This window comes from Mchenga conophoros, linkage group LG20, assembly GCF_057382185.1.
Source record: "Mchenga conophoros isolate Kocher_MC1m ecotype Shallow Benthic linkage group LG20, M_conophoros_male_GT1.1, whole genome shotgun sequence".
Taxonomy (NCBI): domain Eukaryota; kingdom Metazoa; phylum Chordata; class Actinopteri; order Cichliformes; family Cichlidae; genus Mchenga; species Mchenga conophoros.
The window spans coordinates 23,552,832-23,568,603 of record NC_140545.1 but is presented as its reverse complement, the minus strand read 5'-3'; the positions used below and the strand labels follow the sequence as shown (position 1 = coordinate 23,568,603).

Below are 15,772 nucleotides of genomic sequence, written 5' to 3'. Positions count from 1 at the left end.
TTCAAGTAAAAATATACAATATATTTGAACTATAAACTTTTACAGAATGTCTTGGACATTTAGCTTTACACATACTATACATAAGGGTCCAACAAGGGTCACTTTCATATTCTTGTTGATTTAAAAAAAAAATGTTCCCATGGCAACCACATTTTATGTACATCTTTATAAACATACCAAACAAAACAGCCCTTGGGAGCACTTTAAGAGGCCATGATGAGATACAGATGCCTTGTATAAAAATCCCTGAAAATGTCTCACTGTGAGGTAAGAATACACTGGTCAATCTCATTTCCTTTTATGCCCTTTCATTCATCAAACTCATTCATTTGTTCTGAGATGAGACAGGCGACAAAGCACAGCTAATTACACGTCATCTTTCTCGAAACATTACGTTTTCGTCAGAAGTAGCTGCAGACTGAAGAAGGTTGGATTAAAAAACAAGGTGGACGTGTACTTGTTCATAAACTGAATACTTACATACTTGTTCCTTTCAACTGACTAAAAGGATACTCCTACACGTTATACCTATAATTTCATGTTAAGGTATGGTCAAGGCCTCACCAACAACAGGTTATATGATGTAAAGGTTACAAGAAAAAACCTTGATAGAACAAAGTCCCATGCAAATAATGCAGCTTTGAGCAACAAGACGTACAGGGAGCGTTTTTGAAGGATAACATATTCAAACTTTGATATTTTGCGATAAAAAATATCACAGTTAAAATATATATATACACAGAACAGGCTGCCAGAACTTACGTGTAAAGTCTAATAATGTTTAGCAGAAATTTGTGAAAGTGGAAGAAGAAAATATTTATAATGTATTTAAATACTTATATAAGAAAAACTGGACAGTAATTCAAGGTGGGATTGCCGCAGTAGCCATTTCCCCCCCCATCAGCTTAGGTAACCCCCCAAAATATCTCATATCGGTTCAAAGAAAACATTCTAATTGGCCAAAGACTTTTTTTTTAGACCATCAAGGCAATATTGATGACTGATACAAATACAGGAACATCCATTGTACAGCTGGTGAATAGCAAATAACAGTCAAAGAGCAATGCTAGAGAAATGTCCTGTTATTATGGCTGTACATGACCATTCATTAATACCATGTATGTCACATACCAAAAGTCATCATTGTGTTAGATATTAAGGCATTGAGACTGGATCTAACAGAGTATGTTTTCTGCATATAGGAGTAGTTCCTTTTGGTGCAGAAAAACTGTAACTGACGTACTATAAATATCAGCCATCTGAAAGGCTCAGAAACCTCAGAGTCACCTCAGGAAACCACAAAAAAAAGGCTGTTCTATCACATCTCATGTCGACTCCAGCGTATCTAGCTGAAAGACATTGTGATTGGTTGGTGTGGTGAAAAAGAGCTGCTCCTGGTTGGTAGAACAGTTGTCACAGGGACTGTGCAGCCCCAGAGTTCTCTCAAAGTCCAAGAGCTGACCCATGAAGTTGAAGTTTGGCGAAATGTTAGACTTCTTCCTCTTGACAAAGTCGTAAGCATCATTCAGAGAGAGGTGGAGTCTCTGCATCAGGTAGGCCACAGTGACGGTGACTGAGCGGCTGATGCCGGCCAGGCAGTGGACCAGGATGCCACATTGCTTTGACCTAGCCTCGTCTGTGAGAGAAAAGGTAGACTAAGGTCAGCATAACTCTTTGGTTATTTTAGTTATCAATGCCGTGTCTGCTTTTAACAAAACAAACACAGCATACCTAAGACCCGGTTACTTGCCAAAATTAGCAAGCAACCTCAATCTAAACAACACAACAAAGCTTGGCAACCCAGCAACCTGAAATCCAGACAAAGCGTGTAATAGACACGCCGGTCCACTGTATCCAATTCATGCTTTGCCTCTCCAAAAACTGAAATGTAGTTGTCGCAATCTGCAGTAACAGCAGAGGCAGATATTTTATATCAAGCCAACATGAAAATAATCACCAGAAAATGTTTAGACAGACATTAATAACACATTAACATCCATATAGATATTAGCTTAAACGACTCTAAAGATTAAGGGAATGTACTTGATACGTTTTTTGCTCACTAACTAAATATATTATCTCCCCCAACTGGTAATGCAATGTCTACATGTAGTAATGCAACTTCTGCCATTGTCTCAATTTCATGTTTTGGAAAGGCAAAGCGTGAAATTGACACGATGTCTGTTTTACACATTGGCATGATACTGGGTTGAACCCTTTCATCAAACACAGGACAGGGTGGAAACAACTTTTCCTTCCTCATTCTGGTTCATGATGCAGAACCGCAGCCACCAAACAAACAAGCGAAAAGCTGCGGTTTCAGGTGCAGTGACGGGAAGAGACGCAAAAGCAAAATTAAAACAGCGTTGTGATGCTGCTAGAAACAAAACAAAAAAAGGAGGACGTTCTCTTCCAAGGTTGCTATCCTGTATAAATGTGATAATACTGTCTAACACCTGAGAGCATCATCTTTAATCACCCACTAAACTCCCACCTGTCCAACAAGCACATTTGAGAACCAACTGAGCTAACTAATGGCTCATTTGTTATTTTATTATTAATAATAAAAGAAACAAAAGAAATAAAAGTAAATCCCTCATTTGTTTGTGTTTAATCCCACGAACAAAAGCTGCCAAGCCTACTTGAACTTACAACCTACTCTCACATGACACGCCTTGTAGCAAAACAAACTAAACTTTCTGAAAAGTGAGTCTCCGAGTTTTTTTTTCCAACAAAACCAATATCTGAGTTACTCACCTATAAATGATATTGCCTCTGGAAAGAACTGGGACAGGTTCTGACTCCAGTGGTCCGAAATGGGGATCTGTTTGTACCTGAAGTGTCCATCATGCTCAAACATGTTGGGGAGATTGGGTGTGACATTCAAGATGTACTTGATGTTGTACTGGCCCAGCACATCTAGGTTAGTGGAGTCTTTGGCACAGCCCAGAAAAAGGTAGGGTAGGATTTGGACAGGGAAGGCAGGCTGATTACTCGGAATGGGGCTCTCCTCGGACTCTGTGGCACTGGTAGGCTCGCGATCAGACTCCCCGTCAGAACAATCGGAGCTGATTCTGAGATTTCCGAAGCCCAGAACAGACACTGGTGGTGAGGAGCTGGGACAGGAGCTGTCCAAGAGGGTCTCACAGTGCTCTGGGTACTCCGTGTGGAACTTTACAAACCCACCTGGACAAGAGCCAAAGACACAAACAAGTCACATATACACATTTAAATCATTTTTTTTTCTTAAAGTGCAACCTTATATAAAAGTTTATTTAAACCACATATCAATGGAAAATCGCTGCAGGGTGTTGAGACTGGCAGTACTGTAAAGACCCCCCAAAGAGGCCATTCATGAAATGCATGCCTGTTCCTGCTAGAGCAAAACATGGCGCAGCCATTTTGGAATTTTAATTGAGAATCTCAGTAGTGACACACAAACTTCTGAACAAGCTTCAAACCGCAAACACACAGCACAGGATGAACATCTGCGCAGGACTAACATTTACGTTTGTATAGCGCAATAAACATTTACAGTTTCGTTTTAAACCCCAGAAGCTAAAAAAGGAAACCTCACAGTTAAAAAAAAACCTCACAGTGTCCCAACTTCTGCTCCACCGAGGGAAAAAAATCATTTCTTTGCCTTTACCTCTTATAATAAAGTTTTGCTACTGTTGGGCCAAATCTTACTTTACAAATTTACCTTAAAGGAAACTTATGCGCCGTGAGGCATTTTTTATCCTTATGAACTCAATTACAAGTACAGAACATTTGCATACACAGTTCTCTGTTTGTTGTTTGTTTATTTTAACGGCAAAACTATTTACCTTCCAGATAATACGCTGTACAGCCGTCTTCCCACAGTTTCTGAAGAAGCAGACCCAGAACCGACGTCGGAGTCCCGCTGTCCTGCCAGCCCACGGAGCACTCATCGTACAGAAGGACCGTGCCCGTCTTGCACCGTCTCATGAACTTCTCCTTATCCTCGTGGTTGGGAATGATAGCCCGGATAGGTATGTTTCCCTTTCTGAACCTCCGGAGCATCAGCCCCGGAATGGCCAGGTTTATGGCGGTCTCTATATGGGATGATTCATAAAGCTCATGTGAACGGCAGTCCAGCAGGAGGAGAGAAGTGCCCCCGGACTCTAACTCGAGTTGCAGCCATTCCACGCTTTTACTCGGCGTCACATTAGACATATCGGAGTCAATAGCATACTACTCGCAAGTGCAAACACTAACTACATAGTCCACCGATCGACGAAAAAAAACAAAAACAAACAAAAAACAAAATAAAAGAATAGAAAAAAAGCCCTACATATCACCCGGAAAAAAAGACGTTAAATGTTGCCCCGCCAGTTCGTGGTGCTTCTGCTTGAGCGAAGAGATTTCCCCTTTTTCCTCTTCTCTATTTCCATCAGTCAGTGAGTCTGGTCTGCCCCCAACAAAGCAAAGACTCATTGGAGACCTATTTGCACTTTAATTTACGAGACACACGTTTAAATGTGGACGCTTTGTGGCCAATAATTTCTTCATCAACTTCAACTGCTCCACATCGTATCCGGGGCATCCATGCGCATTCTCTTCTTACCATTCCGATGCATGCATGGGAGGTTGTTTTTTTTTTAGTTGACAGTAGAGCAACTCAAGAGGGAGGAGTTTTATCCTTACGATTTAAAGTCATAGCGGAAATATAGCAAAGTTTGTTACGACCAAGTCTCAATGAAACCACTTTTTATCAATCGCCGTATCATGAGCGAAACATTTCTTTGCGATTTTGTAACATTATAGCGAGTTTTTATTTAGAAGGGAGCTGTTGGCACTCGGTATTATTACATTTTAGTAACACTGGGCGATTTTTATTATTTTCTAAAGTATATTTCCCCCCACCCTTTGAGAACATGTAGGTTAGTATAACAGATATATTTGCGCATTTGTACCTTGAGGTCTAACTTATCCTTTGAGATGCTTAGAACTGAGGTGGAACTGCAGTGGTCCATATAATGCATTATTATTGTAGCATTATCTCTTGGTCACAGCCACGTTCCCCTGACCAGTGTGGAATTTTCTGTGGGACCTTCATGATACCCCTTTGAAACCGAAATCCAATGATATACTGCACTGTAGCTGTCACTATGCAGTACAGTCCAGTTCATTACATAGACTGTAGTGTGTGGTGCAGTATTTAAGATTAAAATCACACCCTTCAGGAGGAAAAAAACAAAAATGAGATTAATTCAGACACTTTTAGCTGGTGATTCATGTAGTTACATAATATTTGTGTTATCTTTCATGATGATAATATTCATAATCAGATTGGACACACCCCTGAAGGTGGAAATAGAAAAAAATTCACACCTCTTCCCTTTAAACTAATTTCCTTAAATTTAAATATCACGGGGACTGCTAAGTGTGCTGTCGTGCTTTACTAAAAAGCACAACAGCACGGTCCTCCAAGACATTGCCATAGTACATCACTGGTGTATAATAATGCAGGCGGATTGGGAGAAATAAGAGAAGGGAAAGGAGAGAGGGAGAGGGTGATGCGTGCAGTGGGAACCCAGCCATGCAGCTCATCCGTCTGCACACGTGAGTGGGGGGACACACAGATGTGCAGGGCATCGGGATTAACACAGTATGAGAAATGGAGCTAAATACACTCACATTCACACACAAACGCTCGCAGCCACAAACTGATCAGACACTCCGCAGCACGTATCGTATCACTGCCATTCTACACCTTACTGCCGTTTCAGCACCTGCAGCCAGCAGCAAACTTCCTCATCATTTCAAGGGGTCTGAAAACCAACGCGCACACACACACACACACACACACACACACACACACACACACACACACACACACACACACACACACACACACTGCCTGTGGGCCTTCATGCCAGCATGATTTCTGCTCCAGTTCAGCTATCTTACAGGAAGTGTAGAAAAGTTGGACCTCCCCTAAAACTTTCCAATAAGGAACTGAACAGCCCGTATCTACAAAGAACAGTGATGGGAAGGGAAGTAATGTGTGATAATGAGGTCAAACAATGCACAAGACCCTAAATGCCAAATTATAGCCTCTGTATCATACGTCTCGTGTGATAATATCTATGCGTAATGTAATAAATCAAACTCTACTAAGTCAACTCAATGCATAACAAGGATGTGTGCTCTGAGCTAGCAAGACTTGCATCATATTGGTGGTCTACTCCACTTCCACCGACACGGTTACATAACGGGCTCTAAACGTGAGCTCATGGTAATTCTCCCAGAGCAAAGAGGGGAAACGTCTCTGCTGCAGAATCCCACGTCTTTCATGTCAAGTGCTGCTTCAAGGGCTTCCACGCAAACACGGTGGATGCACAAGCACCCTCCTTTAATGTCCGGATGCAGTTAGATGAATTAAGAAATGAGCAATAAAGCAAGTGCTTCCTCTTCATTGATTTCTGTCTTTGCGTTGGAGTATGTTAAGCATAGAGCACCACTATCATGTAAGAAAAAAATACTGATAATACTGCTGTTACAGTTATAGCAGATTAAGTCAGTAGTTCATTTAATTGAAATTAGTATCTAAAATCTCTGATTTTACAGTTGTGCCATGCTGTGAGCTGTGTGGAAGTGTGTTTGTCGGATTTTAATACAACCAATGTGATCTCACGTGTTATCTAGATGGGAAACACAATATCCTGTTTTCTGCTGATACCCTCTAGTGGTTCATTACAAAAGCTGCTGCACCAGTTATGAGTCATCTGCAAAGGGAGGTGGTGTCTGATGTCACTGCCTCACAGCTGCAAAGAGAAGGCCCAGTGTGCCTCCATGTGGTGAAGCCATGAATGTCACAAAGGGCATTTCATGAATGAAAAACCAGATGACCACAAATCTGCCCTTAAGATCATTTTGCATGCAGAAGACTACTAAATTGAACATCTGTATCTGTTGTTTCATATGTTTCGCATTAAAAATGAAAACAGAAGAATATTTTAACAGTAAACATTTTTTTGCTTATGCTATTTATTTTATTTCCTAATCTGTAAAACGGAATTGCAATCACCCTTTAGCATGCCTTAGTTGCAACAGATATATCTCTGTCAGGAGTAAAGCATGTAATAAAATTCCTCATATATCAGTACAGCACATATGCACCACAGATACCCTAACTGTCATATAAATGTATGAAAATAAAACTGGATGAGCCCACGAAGACATAAAACAGGATCTGATCGGAGATCATTTTGGGCTGCTGGATAACTGTGTATCAGAGTTCAGGATATTTCATACCATGGGGTTGATATATGTAACAAACCCAGCACCAGCACACAGCAACCTTACTTACTGGAATAAATGAAAAATGAAAATGTGAGCCTTTGGAAATATGGAACAATACAGAAGACCATTAGTAGGCTACTGAATTTAAGCTGAAACAGAAGGTCAGCCACAGTAAAAGAAGATGTGTTAGAAAGCATAGTGGCCACCTTGGATTAAAAAAAGTCACACCATGCACAATTTGTGTTGGAAATTGTGCATACCTTGCACTGAAAGCAGACGTATGCTTTTTGTTTAGCACAAGAGGCTGAATGTCTGAAGAACACAGTATGAAGTAGTCCTTTGAATACAATGTCCAAGAAAAACAATGATTTTTAAATGGCACAAAATTATAAGATTAAACGTAACCAAAGAAAAAGATTTGAAGCTTGAGAAATATCGGCAGCAAATCATTGGCCAGATAAAATGAAAACAAATTTGTTAGGATGACATGAGATTGACATGGCCATGGACTACACTGCCTGCATACAGCTGAATCTGATGTGCACAATGTATGTATGAGTGAAAACAGTAGATGGAAGTAGGGGTAAAGGTTTCTACACTCCAAGAATGACAGAAGATTTGAAAACTATGGCCTGGTCATAATTGGATTCACAGTTCAAGACTGAAGTGAAAGGTAGAGTAACAAAACTCTTCCAACAAACAGCAGCTGAAAAGATTAATCTGAGAAGAACGCAAGAACATCTGTCCACATATTTGTCCACTGCTGTCATCCTTTTCCCAGAATACTCAAATATATTATTAAAAAAGAAATACAATTAAAAATATTAGAAAATCAAAGAAATCCAGTAGACTAGGAACACGGATCATTTATTTAAATATATGTGAACATAAAAACCTCTGATGGAAACTATGTTCAGTATTTTTAAAGTTTAAGTTCAGTACCTCTGAAACAAAAAAAAGGACATTTTGCACATACATGTAACAGCTAATTCATGTAAAAGCTGTAGTTTTTAAAAAATGTAAAAGAGTTCATTCATGCTTTAACCACACACAGACCGCATGTTTATTTAAAATAAAATAAAAACCCAATACAGCTTTAATATCATGAGAATTCAGTGCTTTTGGTGATGTCAGGCAACTGCTGATATCATGGGACTGAGGCCTTTGCAGTAAGACTTCTCTCTCACACTCATCTTTCAAAGTGAACAAGTTGCTGGCAGAAGTTGCACTCTGCTAAGGCGGGCGACCTCAGGTCCAAACCCACTTCCTTTCATGTTTCATCAGCCGATCTGTGAAGACAAAGCAACACAACAGATGCACTGACGACTGAGAATTACAGATGTTGGATAACCTTAACGGCTTAAATACTGACCAAATAATCCTATCATAAGCGAGTTTTTTAAACCATTAGCTGGTTCACTATCTGATGAAGCTATAAAGTAATGCCTTTCATCATCTTTGTTACTTAATGGCCAGGCATATTATTGAGCATAAAAGTCAACTTTTCTGCATTTTACACTTCAATATGGTGAGGAGAACTCAACAAAAACAGGATTGGCAACTGAATTGTTAAACTGACACTAAAAAAGTAGTCCATCATCTGGGGAGTGTGGTCTGGCAATGCGCAGCAGCTCCTCTCCTTTACCCACGGCGGGGTAGTCAATCGCCTGAACGTTGATGTTGTCACAAGACATCATAGTGTCACAAACCACAGTGTTCTTCTCTGCATTTCCCACAGTCTTAGTCTCAAATTGAATTTTGAGTGTAAGATGGAACTCATTCTATAAGAGAGATTTACAGAATCTCTCATGGCCCGTTTATTAGGTACACCTTTTGAACTACTTGTAAATGCAAATATGAAATATAATCATATAAGTATAAAAAAAAAATCAAAAGCGAGTCCAACTTGTTACTAGCAAAGTGGGCCTAAGTGTTTAGTGAGTATACGGTAAAAAAACATTATCCAGGCATCAAATGCCTGTTTCAGAACCAACTGTCCTGTCAGCTAAAGATTCCAACAGCATAATGTGCATGAATTTTCTTACTTGGACAAGAATAATGTGGTTTGGACAGTGAACCACAGGAAAGCCAGAATCCATCAGCATCTGTCGAAGCAGCTTGACAGTCGTCTGATGTTTCCTTCTGAGCATCTGGCCTTCTTCACTTTTCAGGATCTTAATGTATTCCCCTGCCAACAGCATGAGGGGCAGAGACTTGGTAGAGAAGAAACCTGCAGCACAACAGGGCACTGTGTCCACCAGGGGCTGGTGCTGGCAATATAGCCACCTAAACAGCTGATTGCCATAGCTGGATATTAAATCCTCTATAAAACCTATGCAGCAGTTGTCAGAAAATGTTTGCTCTCACTGATGAAGTGTCCACTTACAAAGTGTACCAGAGATGATATCCATTTTTTTCATGACTTTATCTGTCTTCAATCCCTCCTCCTCTGGGGCCTTATAATCCTCTAGCATGCAATTCATCCACAAATGTAATAGCACCAAACTTGTGAGCAACGTTGCACATCCCTTCAAGTAGGCACACCGCTCCTGCAGAGAGCACGGCATTGAAAATTAAAATATTTTTATTCATACAAATCAACAGTTTGCATTTATTTATTCATTGCTGACCCTGACGTGTATTAGATGTGTGATTTCACTGAATCCACTTACACAGAGAGTAATAGAAACTTCTAGAAATCCTGTACATTCTAATTAAAAAGAATAGCTGAACATTTTAAAAGCCCAATTAAAGACATTCACACTAAAAGGAGGACCACGTACTTACCATCCATTGAACGGATGGCAACGATTTTTGAAGTGGAGGAGTCCGATTTCTCAAGTAGCTCTTGTAGGCAGTTGGCGTCATTGTGACGATATAAACTTTTTAGCCCAGCTGTTTCTTAAACCCTGAATCACTGACGCATGGTTTCCGGCTTTCGAGTAAATTTCACAACCTTGCAGAATAAACAAAAGAAAGAAAAAAATCTCTCCAATACATTTCAATCAAAATAAGAAAACGTGTAACCATTCAAAGACATTCAACTTTAGGTCACTTATTACATTAGTTTAAGCCAAAATTGAAGCAGCTGGTAGCATCTTTGACAGGGTAAACTATGTAGAGTCATTGGCTACAAAGCAGAGAGTGAACAGCTCTGCTACATCCTTCCAAGGGAGGTCAGGTAGTACATAATGAAGATCCACATGGAAGTTGCTTGTTATTGAAATGTTTGGTGCTCCTCCTGCACTAGCACCATGCTTTTGTACAGCATATCTTCAGAACAGAAGCAGAGAGAGTTTACTGTCCTGAACCCTGAATTATTTTTCTCCATCATATTTGGTCTAAACAAAATTAACAAGAGCTACAGATGATCAGCGTGAATACTCACATGATAGCCTTGATGATTTTGGGGTGATGGCTCATGCCTAGGTAGTTGTTGCTGCACCACACAGGAACATCTCTCTTTGTGTGAAAAAACTTTGAGTAGTTTTCTGCTATAGGAAACGAGGAGGGAGATCAGTTCATCTTCTTAAAAACTCTATATGTGTGGTCTGGTTTTTTTTGCTTTATATCTTCTTTTTAAAAAACTTGTCATACTGGAATGCAACAGGCGAAAACAAATTGTGGAAGAAGGGTTTTAAACTTCAGATCAGTTTTATTCCCTTTGAAAATAATTGTGCAATAGAAGAATCAGCTTACATCCAGGTAGTGTCAGGTGTGACACTGGAAGATAATGGTTTTTCTGGCTCCACTGCATTGGCCTTGTGTGCCCTGATAAGATCCACAACTGATAACTTCATGTTCGTTTTTATTATTCAAGTATGGCCCATTCAGCAGTCTTCAAATGCATGACATTCCTCAGGTATGCACATGAACTGTCACTAAACTGTGCATACTCAAAACAATGACCTTTCACCTATTGTTTTTCTGCACCATCTCTGCAGTCAGAAAAGGGTATTTAGAGCCCACAGCCTGAACAGCTGGGGGAGTAAAGTGTCCTGTGGGCAACTTCAATTTACATTTCGGATCTGGAGTCAAAATTTTTTATTACAATCAGATCACTGAACACACACAAAGCTGAAGAGGGCAAGGCTCTGGACAGAGGACTGGAGGCCATGTCAGTCATCACTGGGCACTTTAGTGCATAACTCACCAGTGATGACCTCCCACACAAGTAGAAGATACAAAAAAAAAATGTTCATGCCTTTTTAATTTGTCATTTATTAAATTTTCATGGCACATTCTGCACCACATCTCTGTGCGTTCATCATTTGTTTGAAGCCAGCTCACCTCCTGCAACTACCTTTTCGAGAATACGCGCTTCTTTTGTGGTTCGCACTCCTGACATTTCTTTGGAGGTGGAGGAACATCACAGTAATTGCTTAAAGGAGCTTGCTTCTTCGACATCTTTAAGAGTTCTAAACAAATGTCTGTCCTCCTCCTGAAAATCTTATGTACGCAAACACTCGTTGCAACTTCTTATCTTGTGCGCGTTTTTTATTTTGACAGCGAATGCGCACCTGCGGACCACTTATGTGCACCCCTGGTTATATAGCTCGTCATATTGCAGCCACAGAAATTCTTTTGTCCATGAAACCATAAAGCTGCACTTTCTTTTTGCCTTTCAGTCTGATTTGTCATAACGTTTTGTGGTAAGCTTTTCTTTGGCTGTCACTTCTTCACCCTGACCTGTCTTATTTGGCTCAGCAGAACTAAAATATATATCCTGCTGATTTTACACACACACACATAACGGTCAGCGATTCTCTGCGCGATCAACCTCTCACATGTTTAAGCTTGCTGCGGGAGATTTCACTTGTCATGTTTGCATAGTAAGCTAACGATTGATAAGACCATGTCAGAGGAATTGGTGCGCAAATTATCATCACTCACAGATCAGTGCTGTCGCTCTCTATACACAGTTCGCGCGATTGCAAAGTGAAAGCAAAAAACAAGCGCAAATTCAAACGCGATTTCAATATGTCACATATTGACAGTGGCTCATCGATGCCAATGACATAATTACCCAGCTACATTTCTGAAAGAATGCAAAAGCATTGACATATATTTTGATTCCTACAATAGCCCGACGGGCAGGGCAGAGATAGATTTTGGTAGCCCGACTGGAAAAATCGCTAGCCCCGGGACGTCGGGCTAGCGATTTTGCGAGCCCTGCGAGGAATCACTCATCTTTGGAAAAGAGAGTTTATTACAGAGAAATGGCTCTTTCCAAAATAAAAGCTATACTATACGCTTCTTCTGGGCTATATTCTCAGCAGCATATTGTAGCGGGTCAGGGCTGTTCGGGGTTCTGTTTGTACAGTTATGTTTTGTTTATGTTGCCATAGTGATGGGTGACGCCCTCTCGCTGCGAAGTGTGTCCTTCCGGGGTCAGAGGGCGCACTGTGTGTTGTTGCTGTGCGGTTGCCGCGCTGAGCAGTTAGCTAGCCAGTGTTGTTCTGCAGATGTCAATAAACGGCTGTGCTCCCTGGCTAGCTCACGGGAAGCAAGACCAAACGACACCTCCGTCTCCTCCTTGTCTGAGCTCGCCACATTGGTGTCAGAAGTGGGATGATGGTGGCACCCCATGTTCTGACCCGAGTGACTTTTCCCCCGCCGGTCGTGACCGGCCGATGCGCCAAAAGAAGGCACCTGGACATTTGCAGGACTTTGTGTGGGGTAATGGGGTTGTCGGGGACGACTGACCCCTTAGGTGGGGGCTATGTAGAGGGTCAGGGCTGTTCGGGGTTCTGTTTGTACAGTTATGTTTTGTTTATGTTGCCATAGTGATGGGTGACGCCCTCTCGCTGCGAGGTGTGTCCTTCCGGGGTCAGAGGGCGCACTGTGTGTTGTTGCTGTGCGGTTGCCGCGCTGAGCAGTTAGCTAGCGGCAGTGTTCTTCTGCAGATGTCAATAAACGGCTGTGCTCCCTGGCTAGCTCACGGGAAGCAAGCCCAAACGACACCTCCGTCTCCTCCTTGTCTGAGCTCGCCACAATATTAAACATATTAGGTCCCCATAAGGAGAATCATGTGCTAACGGCTGTCTAAATGACTCGGGTAAAGTTTGTAGCATGCATGTTAGTTGTATTTGTCTACTTCCACTTGTCTTTGCACTAGGATGATGTCGGCGTAAATGTGCAGTCATATTCGTTGTGTTCCCACTAGTGCTGTCAGCGTTAATATCGTTGAAATGACGTTAACGCCACAACACGGCAAATCTCCGTTAACGAGCTACCCCTGATCGCGCCGTGCGTGGGGCTAGACGGCCAACACGTTAACGAGCTAACTGCGCTAACACACTAGTTCCCACACATGTAATTGAGCATTGCGTGGCACATCCAACATACTGTTTTACTTTAGTCCATGACGCGCTTACCTTCAGGGTTATATCGTTATCGGGACAATATAACGATATATTGTTCAGATGAATGCAGATACATATCTGCAACAGCCGGAGTTTCCCACAAAACAGGGTCAAGGCAGGGTCTTTCATATTGTAAGAGCCATAAAAGGCTCTAGGCTTTAGGCAAATTTTAAAGTTGACTAAAACTGAAAGTAGCTACTGATAAAAACTCCCGTTATCCCACCTTTCAGTTACTTTGATCTTACAAAAATCTGGTTTATCCTGTTGAATTAAAATGGTGTTCTACCAAAATCCAACCACTGACATTACAGGTTAGGTAGCTACAGTGTGTGTGTGGCAAAAGCATGCCCTCTAACAGTCACTCAACAAGTGGAAGATAGTCCTGCAGCCCAATCAGAGGACGTTACGTTTACTGACGTTTTTTTTTAAAGAACGAATAATAGCACACCACAAAAAAACGTGGAAAATAATTACGAAAAAATAAGGCAACAGTGTAATATATTCAGAAGAGTTTCAGATATTTTGCTATTTACATTTCTTAACGACAGCACATAGACGCAGCCATATTGGTGCTGGAAAGTCTTGTCTCTAGATGGCCTGGGAATGCAAAGACAGGATTCCATGTGTTATTAAAGCACTCATAATATTTTCATCTGTTTGGTTCGTTTAACAGAACACTTTGTAGGCACTATGAATGATACTTTGTCAAATTAAAAATATGTTCATTACAAAATATGTACGTATCTTTATTTTTTGTTAATTGCTTTTTTTTTCTATTGGTCTAACATAAGACTATACTTGTTTTAGTAAACTAGTATAATATTTTGTTTAAATTTGTGGAAATAGAGAGCTGAATACATACACACATGACTGTAACGAACACCAAAAACCACATAAAACTTTAGGAAGTCTCGCGGTTCCACATTTCAAGCAAAATCGCCTCGTTGCTTGCACTGAACGTAGATCAGCAGTTGTAAAAATCACACACATACGTCAGCAGAATTACATCAGCAGCTGCGCATGTAAATATAAACAAATACTCCAGATTTTGTACAGTATGTATTAGCATAACGGAAAATAATGTTTGCCACTTCATGAAACCTGCAACACTGTGCAGGCTAGAAATATTATTTCTAATTGTCGAAATTAAAACACAGACGGTTAAATATTGTAAGATAAGTACCTACATGATAAATGTTACCGTCTCTGGTCATCCAGTTTGAATTTGCTCAGAAACACCGCTGCAATATGGCGGCGACGAACTCGCGTCTCATAAGGGTGTAGTGATTCGTAGTGCCAGCAGGTGGGGCTATTGCCTTTGGCTTCAATTTACGTCTGTTAAACCAAACGCACTTTTACTAGATTTTGGGTATGAATACTTTTTGTGTGCCTTGAATTAATGTCGTCCTTGAATTCTCACATTTTTCTTTTTTTATATTTTATTTTATTTTGTCATAACCCTAATAATTTTGAGTTTATGCAAATATGACACACTTCTATGTATCAATCTAAATGTACACAAAGTTACTGTTAGACACAGACCTCACCAAATGGTGTTTCTCTATACGAGATACTCTGCCAGGTCTTTACTGCTGCTTGTTTCGCAGTCTTGCTGTGTTCACTTTGTGTCTTCAATAACTGAAATGCATCCTTTGTTAGGTTGAGATGAAGTGACTGACTTGGTCATTTAAAAACATCACACTTCTTTGGTAGCTTTTGGGTTTCTTTTGTAGTATGCTTCGGATCATTATCTGTTTGCACTGCTCACAGGGTCAGTGTGATCAGCTTTGCAGCATTCGACTGAATCTGAACAGAGTAAAGCCGTGAACAATTGAGAATTCATGCCGCTCCTATCAGCGGTCACATCATCAATAAACAGTGTAGGCCCAATTCTATCACCAGCCATGCCATAAAACTGTCCACCACAGCAAACGTATGATATGGTATGCTTCAGATCTCTTCTAATCATTCGTAGTTGGTTTCATCTATTCACTTTTTTTCCCCAAACTGCAGTTTCTTTTAGTGTCTTTTTTTCCTGGTAAAATCTATTCTGGCCTTGTTTTTGAGTGGAGCCATGAGTTTGCACCTTGTTGTAAACCATTTTTATTTACATTCATGAAGGTCTCTCTCGTAGACAT

General features: G+C 40.7%; 2 protein-coding genes across 8 annotated transcripts; both read right to left on the bottom strand.

Moving 5' to 3' along the window:
- LOC146550826 (dual specificity protein phosphatase 7-like) lies at positions 1 to 4,620 on the bottom strand. The gene is made up of 3 exons (XM_085259762.1): positions 3,828 to 4,620; positions 2,758 to 3,186; positions 1 to 1,636 (listed from the first exon to the last, which is right to left on the bottom strand). The coding sequence occupies exons 1-3, from the start codon at positions 4,195 to 4,197 to the stop codon at positions 1,326 to 1,328; spliced, it is 1,110 nt and encodes a 369-aa protein (XP_085115888.1). The 5' UTR covers positions 4,198 to 4,620; the 3' UTR covers positions 1 to 1,325.
- A 3,495-nt stretch (positions 4,621 to 8,115) lies between these two features.
- Positions 8,116 to 14,902, bottom strand: LOC146550825 (5-aminolevulinate synthase, non-specific, mitochondrial-like). Of its 7 annotated transcripts, XM_085259767.1 has the most exons (8): positions 13,858 to 14,280; positions 13,647 to 13,712; positions 10,658 to 10,763; positions 10,057 to 10,225; positions 9,656 to 9,818; positions 9,315 to 9,499; positions 8,849 to 8,936; positions 8,116 to 8,558 (listed from the first exon to the last, which is right to left on the bottom strand). In XM_085259767.1, the coding sequence occupies exons 4-7, from the start codon at positions 10,135 to 10,137 to the stop codon at positions 8,850 to 8,852; spliced, it is 516 nt and encodes a 171-aa protein (XP_085115893.1). In that variant the 5' UTR covers positions 10,138 to 10,225; positions 10,658 to 10,763; positions 13,647 to 13,712; positions 13,858 to 14,280; the 3' UTR covers positions 8,116 to 8,558; position 8,849. The 7 variants fall into 7 exon arrangements, with proteins under 7 accessions (XP_085115893.1, XP_085115895.1, XP_085115894.1 ...); XM_085259769.1 differs by lacking the exons at positions 13,647 to 13,712; positions 13,858 to 14,280 and adding an exon at positions 14,822 to 14,902; XM_085259768.1 differs by lacking the exons at positions 13,647 to 13,712; positions 13,858 to 14,280 and adding an exon at positions 14,822 to 14,862 and having other exon boundaries at positions 10,658 to 10,760.
- Positions 14,903 to 15,772: the final 870 nt, after the last annotated feature.